The 13,522-nt window shown below is 41.9% G+C and overlaps 1 protein-coding gene across 7 annotated transcripts in view; it reads left to right on the top strand.

Moving 5' to 3' along the window:
• Positions 1 to 13,522, top strand: part of SH3KBP1 (SH3 domain containing kinase binding protein 1) — a 317,351-nt gene that overhangs the window by 163,874 nt on the left and 139,955 nt on the right. For 4 of the 7 annotated variants that reach the window (XM_036016572.1, XM_036016568.1, XM_036016573.1 and 1 more), the window contains exon 5: positions 6,513 to 6,642. In XM_036016572.1, coding sequence (XP_035872465.1) covers positions 6,513 to 6,642 — 130 coding nt within the window. Of the gene's footprint in view, positions 1 to 6,512; positions 6,643 to 7,194; positions 7,255 to 13,522 lie in introns of all 7 variants that reach the window. The other 3 variants (XM_036016569.1, XM_028522514.2, XM_036016571.1) reach the window with 1 other exon arrangement.

The following is a 13,522-nucleotide window of genomic DNA, read 5'->3' as shown; positions in this document are numbered from 1 at the left end:
AATGATGACTTTTGGACACACCAAAGGATGAGGGTGGGCTGTCAGTACAGTCAATCACGTGATTACAGGGTCAGAACCCACCCCCTCCCCAGTCAACCCATAGTCTGGTGTAATCAGGGAGGGTAAGATACACAGCTAAGAATGTAAATTAATAACCCAAGATATTAATTGAGTGGTAAATGATGGCATTCACAAATGAGAGAGATTTAAAAACAAAGGGTCTCAGTGAGGGTAAAGAAGATGCTTCCTAGAACAGGTGGTATTTCATCAGGGCATGTGGAAGGTGAGAAGTACGTGGATGAACTGAGGAAGCACAGGCTGCGTTGTGTAAGGTGCTGGGCTAGTCTAGAGGAAGGACAGGCTGTTGGTATAGCCTTGCTCCAAAGTTGAGTATGACCTGTGAATTTTCAAGGGCAAGTGTGGGGTATACAGAGCAGGAGATGGCAAATACAATCAAATTCAGTTGAGATGAAAGTTATAGTGTTGTCTACACTGAACTTTTAAAGGAATATCCCATTTAAAGGTTTCTTACGTATGGGTGTTCTAAGATCAACATATCCTCATAGATAGTTTTTTCACCTGGGAATAGTGATTGGACAAAACTTCAGGATCTTGATTCATCAGAAAGGTTATCTTGCTGGCTTGATTTTACTATTAGCTTATATTTTCAAGCTGGAATGACAGTGAGGCCTTAGCATAGAGTCATTAGGAATTTGGGGACCTATAGATTAGCCTGTAGCAGTTTTGAAGGACAGGACTTTCAAGCACTGCTGAGGATGTCTATAAAAGCTCTTACCACAGATCGTTCCCACTATGAAAAAAAATCATGGATGTTGCCCTGTCTCATTGGGCAAAGTTTGCTTAAGTCTTAAATAGAAATTGTATGTGTTTTCCTGCTCTGGCTGGTGTGGCTCAGTGGCTTGAACACAGGCCTGCGAACCAAAGGGTCGCTGGTTCGATTCCCAGTCAGGACACGTGCCTGGGTTGCATGCAGGCCAGGACCCCAGTAGAGGGTGCAGGAGAGGCAGCTACACATTGATGTTTCTCTCCTCTTTCTCCCTCTCTTCTCCTCTGTCTAAACATAAATAAATACAATTAAAAAAAAGAAATTTATATGTTTTCCTAAATCATTTCCCTTTAAATTATACATTTCTCTTTTGATGAGCCCCTCTCATACAGAATAGGCTTATTCTCAGAAGAACAAGGCAAAGAAAGAGAAACCATTATCCTATGTGTATGGACTATTCTGGCCTTGCCAGAAAGAGATAATCAAACAGCGAACTACACAGGAATTGGGGGAAAATATTGGCCCAGGTATTTAGGGCCTATATAATACATGTTTATATTTGGCACAACCAGCTTTTCATGCCCCCAAATCAATAAGGACGGTTGATCAAAGCAACTGAAATGGAAAATAATGTTCGTGTTTATGCCTTCAGGAAGTGGTTCCCTTAAAACATATATATATAGTTTTTTTTTACTAATTCCACTATTAGAAAAAGATGTTTTCTGGAAGCAATTTGTTCTTTCTGCAGCAATTATTACAAAGGTAAACTATGTCTTAGCACATTTGCATGAGTTCTAGAAAAGGCAAAGTTACCTTAGTACTTCTCTAGTATTTTTAAATTTTCAAAATTCTTTTCCTTCTCACAGGTAAGGTAAAGGGCCACTATTGCAATTCTCATTTAATTATTTCTGAATCAATTTTATTGAGATAATTGGCATATAATATTGTATTAGTTTGAAGTGTACAGCATAATGATTTCATACATGTATATGTTGCAAAATGATTACCACAGTGAGTTTAGCTAACATCTGTCATCACACATAGTTACAATTTTTTTTATGATGAGAAGTTTTAAGATCTACTCTCTTAGCAGCTTTCAAGTATACAATACAGTATTGTTAACTATTGTCACCATGCTGCTCATTACATCCTCAGGATTTATTTATCTTATAACTGGAAGTTTGTACCTTTTGGTCATCTTCATCCATTTTACCCCACCTCTGGCAACCACCAGTCTGTTCACTCAATGAGTTTAGTTTTTTTTTTTTTTTTTAATTCCACATGTGTGAGAATAGACAGTATTCATCTGCCTGTGACTTATTTCACTTAGTGCAATGCCCTGAAGAAACTAGAAAAGAAGAACAAACATAGTGTAAAGGTAGTGGAAGGAAGAAAATAAACATCAGACCAGAAATAAATGAAACAGAGACTAAAGAGACAATAGCAAAGATCGATGAAACCAACAGCCGGATTTTTTGAAAAAAATAAATGAAATTGACACATCTTTAGCTAGACTCACCAAGAAAAAGGAGAGGACTCAAAGTCAGAAACAAAAGAGGAGAGGTTAAAACCAATACCACAGAAATATAGAGGATCTTAGGACACTACTATGAACAGTTATACACCAACAAATCAGACAACCTGGAAAAAATGGATAAATTCCTAGAAACATCCAACCTACCAAGTCTGAATATGTTTTGAGGAAAATTTTAGTAATGATAAGGTGTGGTTCTTTCCTTAAAGCTTGACCTGTCCCTTCCTTTCTGGGAAGAATGGTAGAACAGGTCTTGGAACAATGAAGCTGACTTCATTTACCTGTGTGCCTCTTTCTCCCCCATGCTTCCCTCACATGCACCCCTCCAGTGTGCTTCTGACCAAGGTTTGGCTATTCAAGGGCTAATTGGATGTAAAAAGCTATAGTACAGCCCTTAAATGGATTCTTCTGTCTTGTTACTTTTCTGTCTAAAGTCTACCTGATGTAGACTTTAAACTTGGTTAAGGGTTGTTCCCCTTCTCAGTACAGTTGACAGGCAAAACTGCAACAATGGTAAGTTGAAGATGGAACCGTTCTGAGTACCTAGGTACCCCAGGCAGCATGCTTGTCTTTGCATTCACAAGTCCTCTTTGATGCCTTAGTAATGTGATAATGTTTGTAAGATTGGGTCGGGGTAGAGGTGTTGAAATGCATTCAGATACTTCCCCAACTTCCAACAGGGCTAAGAGCTACAGACTACCTACCTCCTTGGGCCCTGAACCCACTTAGATGCTGGTGATTGTGAAGACATGGGAATTGCAGGGCACTCAGACACAAACTAAGTGATTTTGCAGTGTCTTTCTCAAACACCACCATGTGTAAGCCACCCTGCTCTCACCTCCAGGCCAAAGGTGGGGTTCTCTCTTGGGACACAGTCATGGGCTCCAGAGCCGGTTGGGTTGGTCACTGAGGGACATTGTGGGGGTGGGGCTTATTCTCAGCCTAGAGCCAAGGCCTGCAGAAGACTTTTGAGGAGTGTGTCTTGGAGGAGGAGAACGTGGGTATGTGCCCCCATCATCACTTTCTTTGGGGCAGAAATTGTAAGCCCTTGGTAACATCCATAATTTCCATTTTATTTGAGAGGGATATATTTCTCTTTTAAATATAGGGACATAAACATAAGCAGACTTTCTAAGCAGGGGTGTACAGGCTCTGTATGCTCATTTCTTTGTTGCAGAGGCTTCTCAATCAATCTGTCTTGAGGTCCTAGGGTAATACAGGAAAAGTCTCATTAAATATTGGCTGGGTTACACAGACTGAGGCTTGGCAGTACCTATAGTCAGGATCCCTTGGTCCCTTTTGCTCCTCACAGGAAGGAACAATCTTTTGTGAAGGAATCGAGGTTTTGTAGGCCCCCATAGAGGATTTTCCCCAATGATTTTCTGCTGTTCATTCATTCATTCAGTGTGCAAGGTACTGTGCTTTACTCTTTGAATGAATGAATGAAGAGTAAATAAATGAATGCAATCATTCTGGGCTTCAGTGTCCTCATCTTTATACAAGAATATCCCCAAATCACAGTAGAATATCACTAAAGAGGGATAGTGTGAGAGTGAGGATCGTTTTTCTCGTATCTCCAGCCTGAATCTCACAATCAAAGTAGCAGGCTACAGGCAGAAATAGTACTGAACAGCTAGCTCTCAGTGGTACTGGGGCCAGACCTCCCTGCCAGTGGCGCCTGCAATGAGAAGTGTTCCCCCCTGAGGGGATGAGCAGTGGTTTTATTATCTGCCCCTCCACTTCACTGCCTGGCTAATGATAGATCTCTGCTGGTTCCCTGGTGGCCACTGCTCTCAGACTGTGCTGTAACAGTGATACAGGCATCTAGGGGTGTGGTGAGGTGAAGATACTCCTGTTTTCCCAGCAGACAGCCCACCGATCCCGCGTATCAGGAGCACTTCCTTCAGGGATCTCGGGCTGGAGCCGCTTATTACTGGGAACAGGAACATTTTAGATGCTGTCAAACTGAATCAAAGGGACTTGGCCCAGCTGCCCTGTGCTGTTGGAGATGATTCCAGGGACTGCTCATTTGTGGTCCATGCCCTTGGTTTTTCCCTTCTGTCCTGTGGTTGCAGGAGAAGGAAGGTCATTTTATGGTTCCTTATTCAGGACAAGCACAAAGGACTCCCTGCTACAAATCCTGTGACTATTTATATTCAGTCTCATGGTGAATCTTCCTAACCATCCTAATCCTATAAAAAGCTCCTTGAAAGAATAATACGTATCTGTTGAGTTGGCATAGAAACATGGATTGATTTCAACTAAAATGCAGTTAAATGCCACAATTTAGTATTGAATAGTCATTGGGACCATTGTGCATGGCTGCTGTTGTCTGGGTTCTTTCCGGAAAATTCTGTGACCATGCAGATATTATCACCTTTCTGCGAGTCTGTATTCCGAGTTCCCTAACAAATGCTCTGAACACCATGCTGATCGTCTGCATTCCACAGGCTCTGTCAGCCTCCCCGTTTCCTGAAAGTCTCACACCCCCTCCTCTACTTGGATCTTTTTAACACGGTAGTTAACTTTATTTTTTAATTCAATTTTTTAAATGTTGTTCCAGTACAGTTGTCTCCATTTTCCCCCTACCGTTCTCCACCAACCTCCCACCCTCAATGTTACTCTAAGAGGCCGAACTTAATTTTTATTTCTTTCTTTTTCCTCAGAGCCTTCCTTCAGCACCCCAGATCTCAGTGGCCTTGACTTCGGGTAACAAGTTTGATTTGTGCCTAGTCATGGCATTTGCTCATCTATTTCCCTCGCATTGCTAGTGTTTAGTCACACACCCCCACTCCCCTCTTTAAACCATGTGCCCTTTCTACCTTGGTGGAATATCAACTTCTTGAGGGGAAAAAAGGGACATGCCCTGTATGGTTCTGTGTCCCTAGCCCCTAGTGTAGAATCATAATACATCCAGCTCTAACACCAATCAAGTGAATTAATTCTCCTCATCATACAGATAGGAAGCCAGGGTTCAGTTTGGTGGGCAATTTGAGTAACATCATACACCTGCTAAGTTTCAGAATAGGATGTGAACTGGGATTTTTACTCAATATTCTTCTTCTTTTTAAATTATTTTAGCTTTTACCTTATATTTATTGATTTGAGTAGGTAATGTATACCTAATGTATGCCTAAGAAAACAAAATTCTGCAGGTTCTAGGTTTCTTTCTGTTCTACTACATCATTGGTAATTTAATGCTTGCTTGTTCTCAAAATGCCCCATTAGTTTCTTCCAAGCAGCTGGCTTGCTGCTATTCCTACTTTGGGTGTTCTTGGGATGACTTTTTTTTAACCCTCCTCTTGCTTGTCCAATGAATTGGTCGCTAAAGACCAGCTCACAGCTCAAAGGGCCTTCAAATCTGCACCTGACTTCTCCATCCTCACTGCCCCCGGAGGTCCAGCCTTGCCTCCCCCGCCCAGAGGACCGCAGTCTGGCTGCCCTGCCTACCTCCCTTCACCCGTTTCACTTCATCTCAGGGCGATCGAGAGCCCTTCAGAAGCCTGCAGGGAGTCCTCCCACCTTAGCTCGGGGATTCTTAACTGTTTTTGTTACACTGTCTAGTTTAGGCAGTCTGGGAAGCCATTCTCAGTTTTCAAATAGTGGTTTTAAATGTGTAAAATAAAACACAGAATATTGTAAAGAGAACCATTTATACTGAAGTATCAAACTGTTTTAAAAGCAAATTTTGATATCATAATCTGCATGTAATTCCTTATCATCTGTAATATAATTCCTCATTAATACATTAAATAACAAGATCTCCCAGTATGTATGATAATGGCCACCACCTCCAAGTAACAATGTACACAAATGATATCTTGAGATACTCATTACATCTATGATGTGACATGAGAACATCTGTGATTTGTTTGTTGATGACTCACAAGTCCTTCTACTGTCACTGTGGTGTGTCACCTACCTTTGTAATCAAAGGAAATGCCAAATGTCAGTTTGAGGTTAGTGAAAATAATTCTTTTCCACTTGCGATTATGGCCCCCTTCCTGAGTCTGAATCTCAAGGCTCTATGAGGCCTGCTTTCTGGTTCCTCGTTAAAGTGTAAGCTATAGGTCCTTTGGCTCCGCCGGTGGGGGCTCTGCACTTTGCACCACACAGTTGGGAGAGGAAACTGGGAAGCATTGCATCTAACCTGACCCCTGCCTTTCTGTTTTTCTGTTTGTATCTATGCAGGTGGAAGAAGGATGGTGGGAAGGTGTTCTGAATGGAAAGACTGGGATGTTTCCCTCCAACTTCATCAAGGAGCTGTCGGGGGAATCGGACGACCTCAGCATTTCCCAGGATGAGCAGCTCTCCAAGTCAAGTAAGGATGTTGCCGCTCGACCACCCAGGGAAGGGGTGCGGGCACCAGTGGGCACTGCTCCTGCATCCCCTCCGCTCTGTAGCCTGTGACAAGCAGCTTTGACAAAAGCTCACAAGCATAGTTGGGTTATGCTGCCTTAACCCACACAGTTTAGTGGATGTGACCTGCCCACCTTTACGTGTGTGCAGAGACATGCTCTGTACATGTCTGTATAGGTGGCTGCCAACCTTCATGTTGTGGTAATAACTGCCTCATGGGTGGCCGGTGTTGCTGTGCCTTCACATATTCCCAAAGTGTCGCTCACTGCAAGTTTATAATTATTTTTGAATGGAGCAAATGGGAATGCTGTCTTTCTCAGCATCCCTTGAAGAACTTGGAGAAGAATGGCACAAACATACACATGTTGGTGGGGAGAAGTGCTGTATTCGGGATGAGTGCATGCCAGGTCCCTTAGAAGTATGACAAGACAGCTGAGAGCCTAGCCCCACGGTGGGTGAGCAAGCATGTCCCTCTGTGATGGCGACAACGACCTCCAGGTCTTTTTTTCTCCAGGGCCTGAAGCTCTCCTCCCTCCAGTTTCTCCGCTGCCCTTTCCAGCTCACGGAGCAAAAGGTCAGGACCGGGAAGCTTTGTTCTCCCAGTCGCTAACCCAGCTTCCTGTGTGAGCGTCTATGTATCTCTTGTGCTGTCTTGAGCCAAGGTCGTGGGCATGAATGTCATAAGAGGCTTGACTGTGTCATAGTGGTGAGGCACTGCCTGGTGTTGCAGACTTCCCTTCCTCATGAGAGGAGGACCGCTCCATCCTGTCAAGAAGTAATTCTTAGTCAGCTTTGTTCTCCACTTGGAAAAGTTCAACTTGAGTAGTGTTCTCAAATTAGTTGCGTTTCTTTTACTTAACCACCAGCATATTTGGACAGGTTGCCAAACTGAAGGTAAAGCCATTTCCAGAGGAGTGTTCAGGCGACCTCCTTCACTTAGTGTCTCAGCAACTCTGACTCATGCAGCTCGTCACCCTAGAAGCAGCAGTGCTGGTTGACTGGCTCAGAGGCTTCAGCTACACCCTTCCCCTATACTTGCAAAGACTGGGACCCCTGCCCCCGAACCCCATTTATCCTAGGATCAACGGTAGACAGGACGGGAGGTGATTGTGGAGCAAGTGAGGCATCTTGGGGCTCCCGCTGCCTTCTCCGGCTTGGGGAGAGGGGTTTCCCTGCTAACGTGACTCAGCTGATGAGTACGGCCAGGAGAGCAGAGCGTGTCCTTGATCCCATGATAGTGGGGGTTGGTGTAGCTCGCACATTGCACATTACGATTCTAACTGCCTGCTGCCAGCCTTTTTTACACTGGAGTAGTTGGACCCTGTAATAGCAATACTATGCCTCAGGGATGTTGTCGATTAAATGTGCTTTTTTTTTGCAGGGAAGACCAAATTGGGTCATTATACCACTGTTTCTGTGGGAAAGCACATTATGAGTTCCAATAGCAATGACGCATATAAACCACCTCACTCATAGAAGGCCCTCCACAAATGGTCACTCTCATTGTTAATCATGTTAAACCCTTGGGACGTAACTCCAGTTCATATTTTGAGGCTGCTTGCACACCGATTGGTACCATGTTCGCTGAAATGTTGTCTGCATTTGAAAATTACTTTGGGACTCCTCTACTGAGGCAGAAAAGGAGGTGTGGGGTGATGTTGGGCGACTTTTGGGGGAGAACCCTGACCTCTTAGTATCCTGCCATGATAGCTATGCTCTCAGAGCTGGAGGGTCACAGAAGTAATGGCTCTTATATTTTTGGAACTATCGAAATGAACAATGAACTCTCCTCTTGCTCCAGGTCAATAATAGGGGCATTTGATGCTGCTCAGCTCAAAGCACTCAGGGCTGGAATTCCTGGGACAGGTGGGCAGTTAGGAGGCTGAATGGGAGTGGTCTCCCCATTCACGCAGCCTTCCTTCACATGCTCACAAGGGGCTGCTTCTCTTGTAGAAACTGCCCTCCCCCACACTCATTCAGTTAAAAGCCTTGCATTTGACGACCAGAGAGCCCAGTAGTTCCAGCAGCCACATTGAGTTACCCTGGAATCTGCATCTTGTTGAGGGGATTTTGAGGTCCTAAAGAGGTATGGTCTTCTAAGAAAGGTGCATGCTTCTGGTAAGAACTACATGGCTTGTACAATCTTCTATATATACAGCTAAGAAGAAGAGGACCTATCTATTCATTTCTCTATTTGCCTGCCCATATCCATTTATCCATCCTTCCTTCCTTCTTCCTTTTCTTCTATTCATTCAACTTTTTTTTTTTTGAGCCTGTTGTTACCAAGACACTGCAGAAGGCACTGAAGATTATATATAGAGACAAACCAGGCAGGATCCCCGCCTTCAGCCAGCTCACATTGCAGGAAAGGGGTGCACAAAGCAACAGACATTCAAGAAAATGCCCCAGGTGCTTGGCTAGCCAGGTATCTGAGGAACAGCAGGATACAAAGGCTGAGAGGCGGGTCCCATGAGGATGTGGGGACGGTGATGATCACAAAAGGCTTCATAGAAAAGTAGATGTGGTGGTAATGTCCCTACGTCTTGCCAAATTGAAATAATCTGAAAGAGAGGGAAATAGCATCTCTCAGTGTTCTGACAGCGTTTTCGGTAGCCGTTTACTTTCTGATGGGAAAATTTATATAATCACAGGTCACACGCAGAAATTACATATAATGGTAGAATTTGTCTAAGTGGAACCCCTGATTTTAGAATGAATCTTCTTATCTCCTACCCCCAGAGAATGGTGTTAGTAGTTTTTATGTGGTTTACTTAAAAAAAAAACTTTTGAAATATGTATAGATTCATAGGAAGTTACAAAAATACTGTTCAGGGAGGTCCTATGCACCCCTCACCCAGTTTCCCCAGGGATAATACCCTGTCCAACTATAAAAATACATATTTACTTTTATTATAGAACTAAGAAGAACAAATGTAGTTAGTACCCAAAAGGCACTGGCTTTTTACTGTGGTGTATGCTAAACTGTACTTAATCAAGGTCTTTGTGAGAACATCCCACTTAATACTGTTCATAAATTACACTTACTTTCCACAGAGATTGCTTAATTAATACATGGCTCTGGGAGTAAGTTGAATTCCTCATGTTAGTGCCATTTTGGTAATTTTTATAGACCCTTGTGGCGTGTAAAAATTCTCTTAATTTAAATGCTAACAGACATTAGGGTGAGGTTTTAAAGACAGATGTGAGAAAAAAAAAGAGAACAAAAGAAATCTCAAATAAAACTGGAAAAAAAAAGAATCCAGATTTCTGGGCAGTCTGGAGTATTGGAAAGCCTGACACCAGCTTTAATAAATAGATCCTGATTTGGAAAATAAAAAAAAAATCCTAATACATATGAAAACAACTTGTGTACAATATATGCTTGTGTATCTCTTTGCTACACACACACACACACATACATACACACACACACTCCTGTATGTGCACATACTTATTTCATTTTTGTACTTCCAGAAAGTGTTGGAGGGTAGTTGTTCAGTTGAATTTTGTCAACCAATGGGTAAATGCAATAGAATAAACATTGCATTAGATTTATCAGGAAGTGTGCCAAGACAGCTTGACACATACATGGTAGGTGTTCCCTAAATGCTTGCCGACTCCTTTCTTACTCCGAGGAGCAGCACTCTTGTCTTTGAATGACAGTGCAAATTGGTTAAGCTTGCTTTCCTTTTACCCTGACATATTTTTATATTATGCTGGTTATGAAAAATCTCAACTTTAAATCTTTGTTCAGGGTAATCTAATCTATCAAGGAAAGCATTACAGCAGTTGTATTGGTTGATATGTTGTTTAAAACATTTTCTCTTGGACAAGAAAATTCACTGTGATTAGTAGCAGGAGTTTTTTGCTACATAATTAAATATGAAAACATTTTTACCTTTGATAGAACTTTTAAAACCTTATTGGTGCTTTTCAAAAAGATTTTTATGTACTTTTTTTGTTTGTTTTAAGCCTTCTTATGTCACCATTTATTCCCCACCATACTCTCTTCTACCTTCCCCATAAGCTTTTTATTACAGAAAATCTCTAACATGTATACAAGTCTAGAGAATCGTATAATGAACCCCTGTGTGCCCTTTACTCAACTTCAGCAATTATCAATATGGCCAATTGGTTGTATTTATACCACTACATACTGTTTTGAAGCAAACTCAGATATCATATAATTTTACCCATAAATACAGTCATGTGCTGCATAATGACTTTTTGGTCAATGAGGGATGGCATATACCTTGGTGTTCCGATAAGGTTATAATGGAGCTGAATTTCCAGTGAGAAATGGAAGGATATGTGGATCAGGATGATTTTTTTTTTTTTGACACGAGCAGTATCTGTGGGGCTTGGCAATAGATTCTCTCTCACTCCCAGCACCTCAATTCTGAGTGCACAGATTACGTCCCAGTTGGTCAGCTGCTGACCTGTTTCAGCACTGTGGAGCCTGTCCCCCCAGGTCTACATATTCAGAGAGTGCTACAGCCCTCCCAGATCCAGCTTCATGGTGTTCAGAGTACATTGTTATATACTCTTTGTCAAGGATCTAAGATCCTGTACAAGGACACAGGTCCATAGGAAGCTATCGTAGCAAGTATTAAATGCCACTGTCACGTTAATAAAAGCTTTTTGTGGTGATATGGAGCCACCTATCCCTGTCTGCTTTGGAAATATTTCCAGGTTGCAATGATGCAAAGCATAGATAATTTTTATTTCTTCCTTCAATTCAATGCAGAGAGCACCCTTTGTGGCAGATAGGGTCAGTGGAACCAAAGACAGATTTCCAGGGTCTAGATATCAAGTCCTTAGTTCTACACCCTGTTCGTGGTAAACACCCTCCTTTTTTATAAATACCACAGAGTGCCTTCATCTGACCACTGCTCTGATGTGCAGTAGCCAGAACCGCATTGCCACAGCGATCCCTGTGTTTCTGAACCTCTTCATCGGGATTCCTTATTCCTGCTGATCCTCAGGCCACCTTTCACTGCCACCCCCCCACCCCCGGCAGTCACTGTTAGGGTGACCTATGCCGTGGCCAGTTTCTCCTCTGTCTTTCCGGTCAGTCCAGCCCATGTCCCTGTTCATGGAATTGCATCAACAGCTTCAGTGTTTTATCTGACCTTTTCACAAGGAAGCAGAGGTAGGGCTTGTGGGGTAGTGTTTATAAAATCTTCCATAGCCCTGGCTGGCATAGCTCAGTGGATTGAGTGTGGGCTGTGAACCAAAGCATCACAGGTTCAATTCCCAGTCAGGGCACATGCCTGGGTTGCACGCCCCGGCCCCCAGCAACCGCACATTGATATTTCTCTCTATCTCTCTTTCTCCCTCCCTTCCCTCTCTAAAAAAAAAAAAATCTTCCATAGTGTTTGCTAATATCCTAGGCTTTAACACTGACTCATTCCTCACTGACTGCCTCACCCAGAGCAATTTCTAGTTCCGCAGGCTCTATTGATGGTAAGTGCTCTGTAGAGGTGTACCATTTCAAAAAATCTTTTATACCGTATTTTTATTGTATCTTTTCTAGGTTTAGTTATGTTTCGATACACAATAACTTACCTTTGTGTTACAGTTGCCTACAGTATGCTGTACAGTAACATGCCATACAGGCTTGTAGCTTAGGAGCAATAGCTATACCGTGTACTCTAGATATAAGTAGGCTACATACCATCTCAGCTTGTGTCAGTGCACTCTGTGATGTTCACTCAGTGACAAAATAGCCTAATGATGCGTTTCCCAAAATGTAATCTTGTCGTTAAGTGACACATGGCTGTATTTCAATTTGTATCCATAAAAGCGTGCCTTAAAATATCATTATCACACCAAAAATAATGGCAATTTCTTCACTGTAATTAAATATACAATCATTGTTCACTTTCCCCTAATAGTCTTCTATTTTTAAAACAATTTGTTAGTTTGAATCTGCATCTAAAGAAGGTACATACATTGTCATTTGTTGATGTGTTTTCAGTCTCTTTGAATCTAGTTTCTTCCTCCATGTCTCCTTATTTCCTTAACAAAGCGAGATCCGTTGTCTATTAGTTTCCCACTGTCTGCCTTTGCTGATTTCATCTCTGATATGTCATTTGCTCTATATTCCTATAAATTGATAATTAGATCTAGGGGCTTGATTAAATTCATACACACACACATATAGTTCAAAACTGCATCATAGGTGGTAATATACAGTCTATCTACAGGCTCATAATGCCTGGCTGTCTTATTTTAAAAATATCAGCAGCCACTGATGATTATCACCCAGATCTATTTACTCGTTAGGCTTGCACAATGGTGCCAACAAGGAATTTTTTGAAAGAACGAAATGGGCTCCTGTGTAAGAGATCAATAGTGAAAACACTTGAGTAAATGAGGTTTTTAAAAAATAAAACATCCAAATGGTTGCAGTAATAGGGCAGACAGAATCTTATATTAGAAATGGAAAAGAATTTAGAGATCATTTAGCCCGGTCTCAGATAAGAACACTACAGCCCAATGACATTAAGTCCTGAGCATGGCCTGGCTTCTCAGGGATAAGGCCACAATTATATACAGGCCTTCCGCACACGTTGGTTTGGCCTCCTTTATGGTCTGTAGTTCACCCTCTCACAGAGCACGTGACAAATTTCAAGTCCGAGTATAATTTAGCTAATTTCTTCTTGTCACAGATCATGATTAATTAATTGGCTTTTCAGTTACAATTTTGCATGTGCTAGTATTGACTAAATAGTGTGAAATAGAACTAATTATAAATTATATTGATATTGTATTACTATATCAAATTATAATCAGAGAATATCTTGAATCTATAAAACTTGTTTAAACTTAGAGGCAAA

Source organism: Phyllostomus discolor, chromosome X (assembly GCF_004126475.2).
Source record: "Phyllostomus discolor isolate MPI-MPIP mPhyDis1 chromosome X, mPhyDis1.pri.v3, whole genome shotgun sequence".
Classification (NCBI taxonomy): domain Eukaryota; kingdom Metazoa; phylum Chordata; class Mammalia; order Chiroptera; family Phyllostomidae; genus Phyllostomus; species Phyllostomus discolor.
The sequence above is the reverse complement of the archived record's forward strand: the minus strand, read 5'-3'. Positions and strand labels throughout refer to the sequence as shown.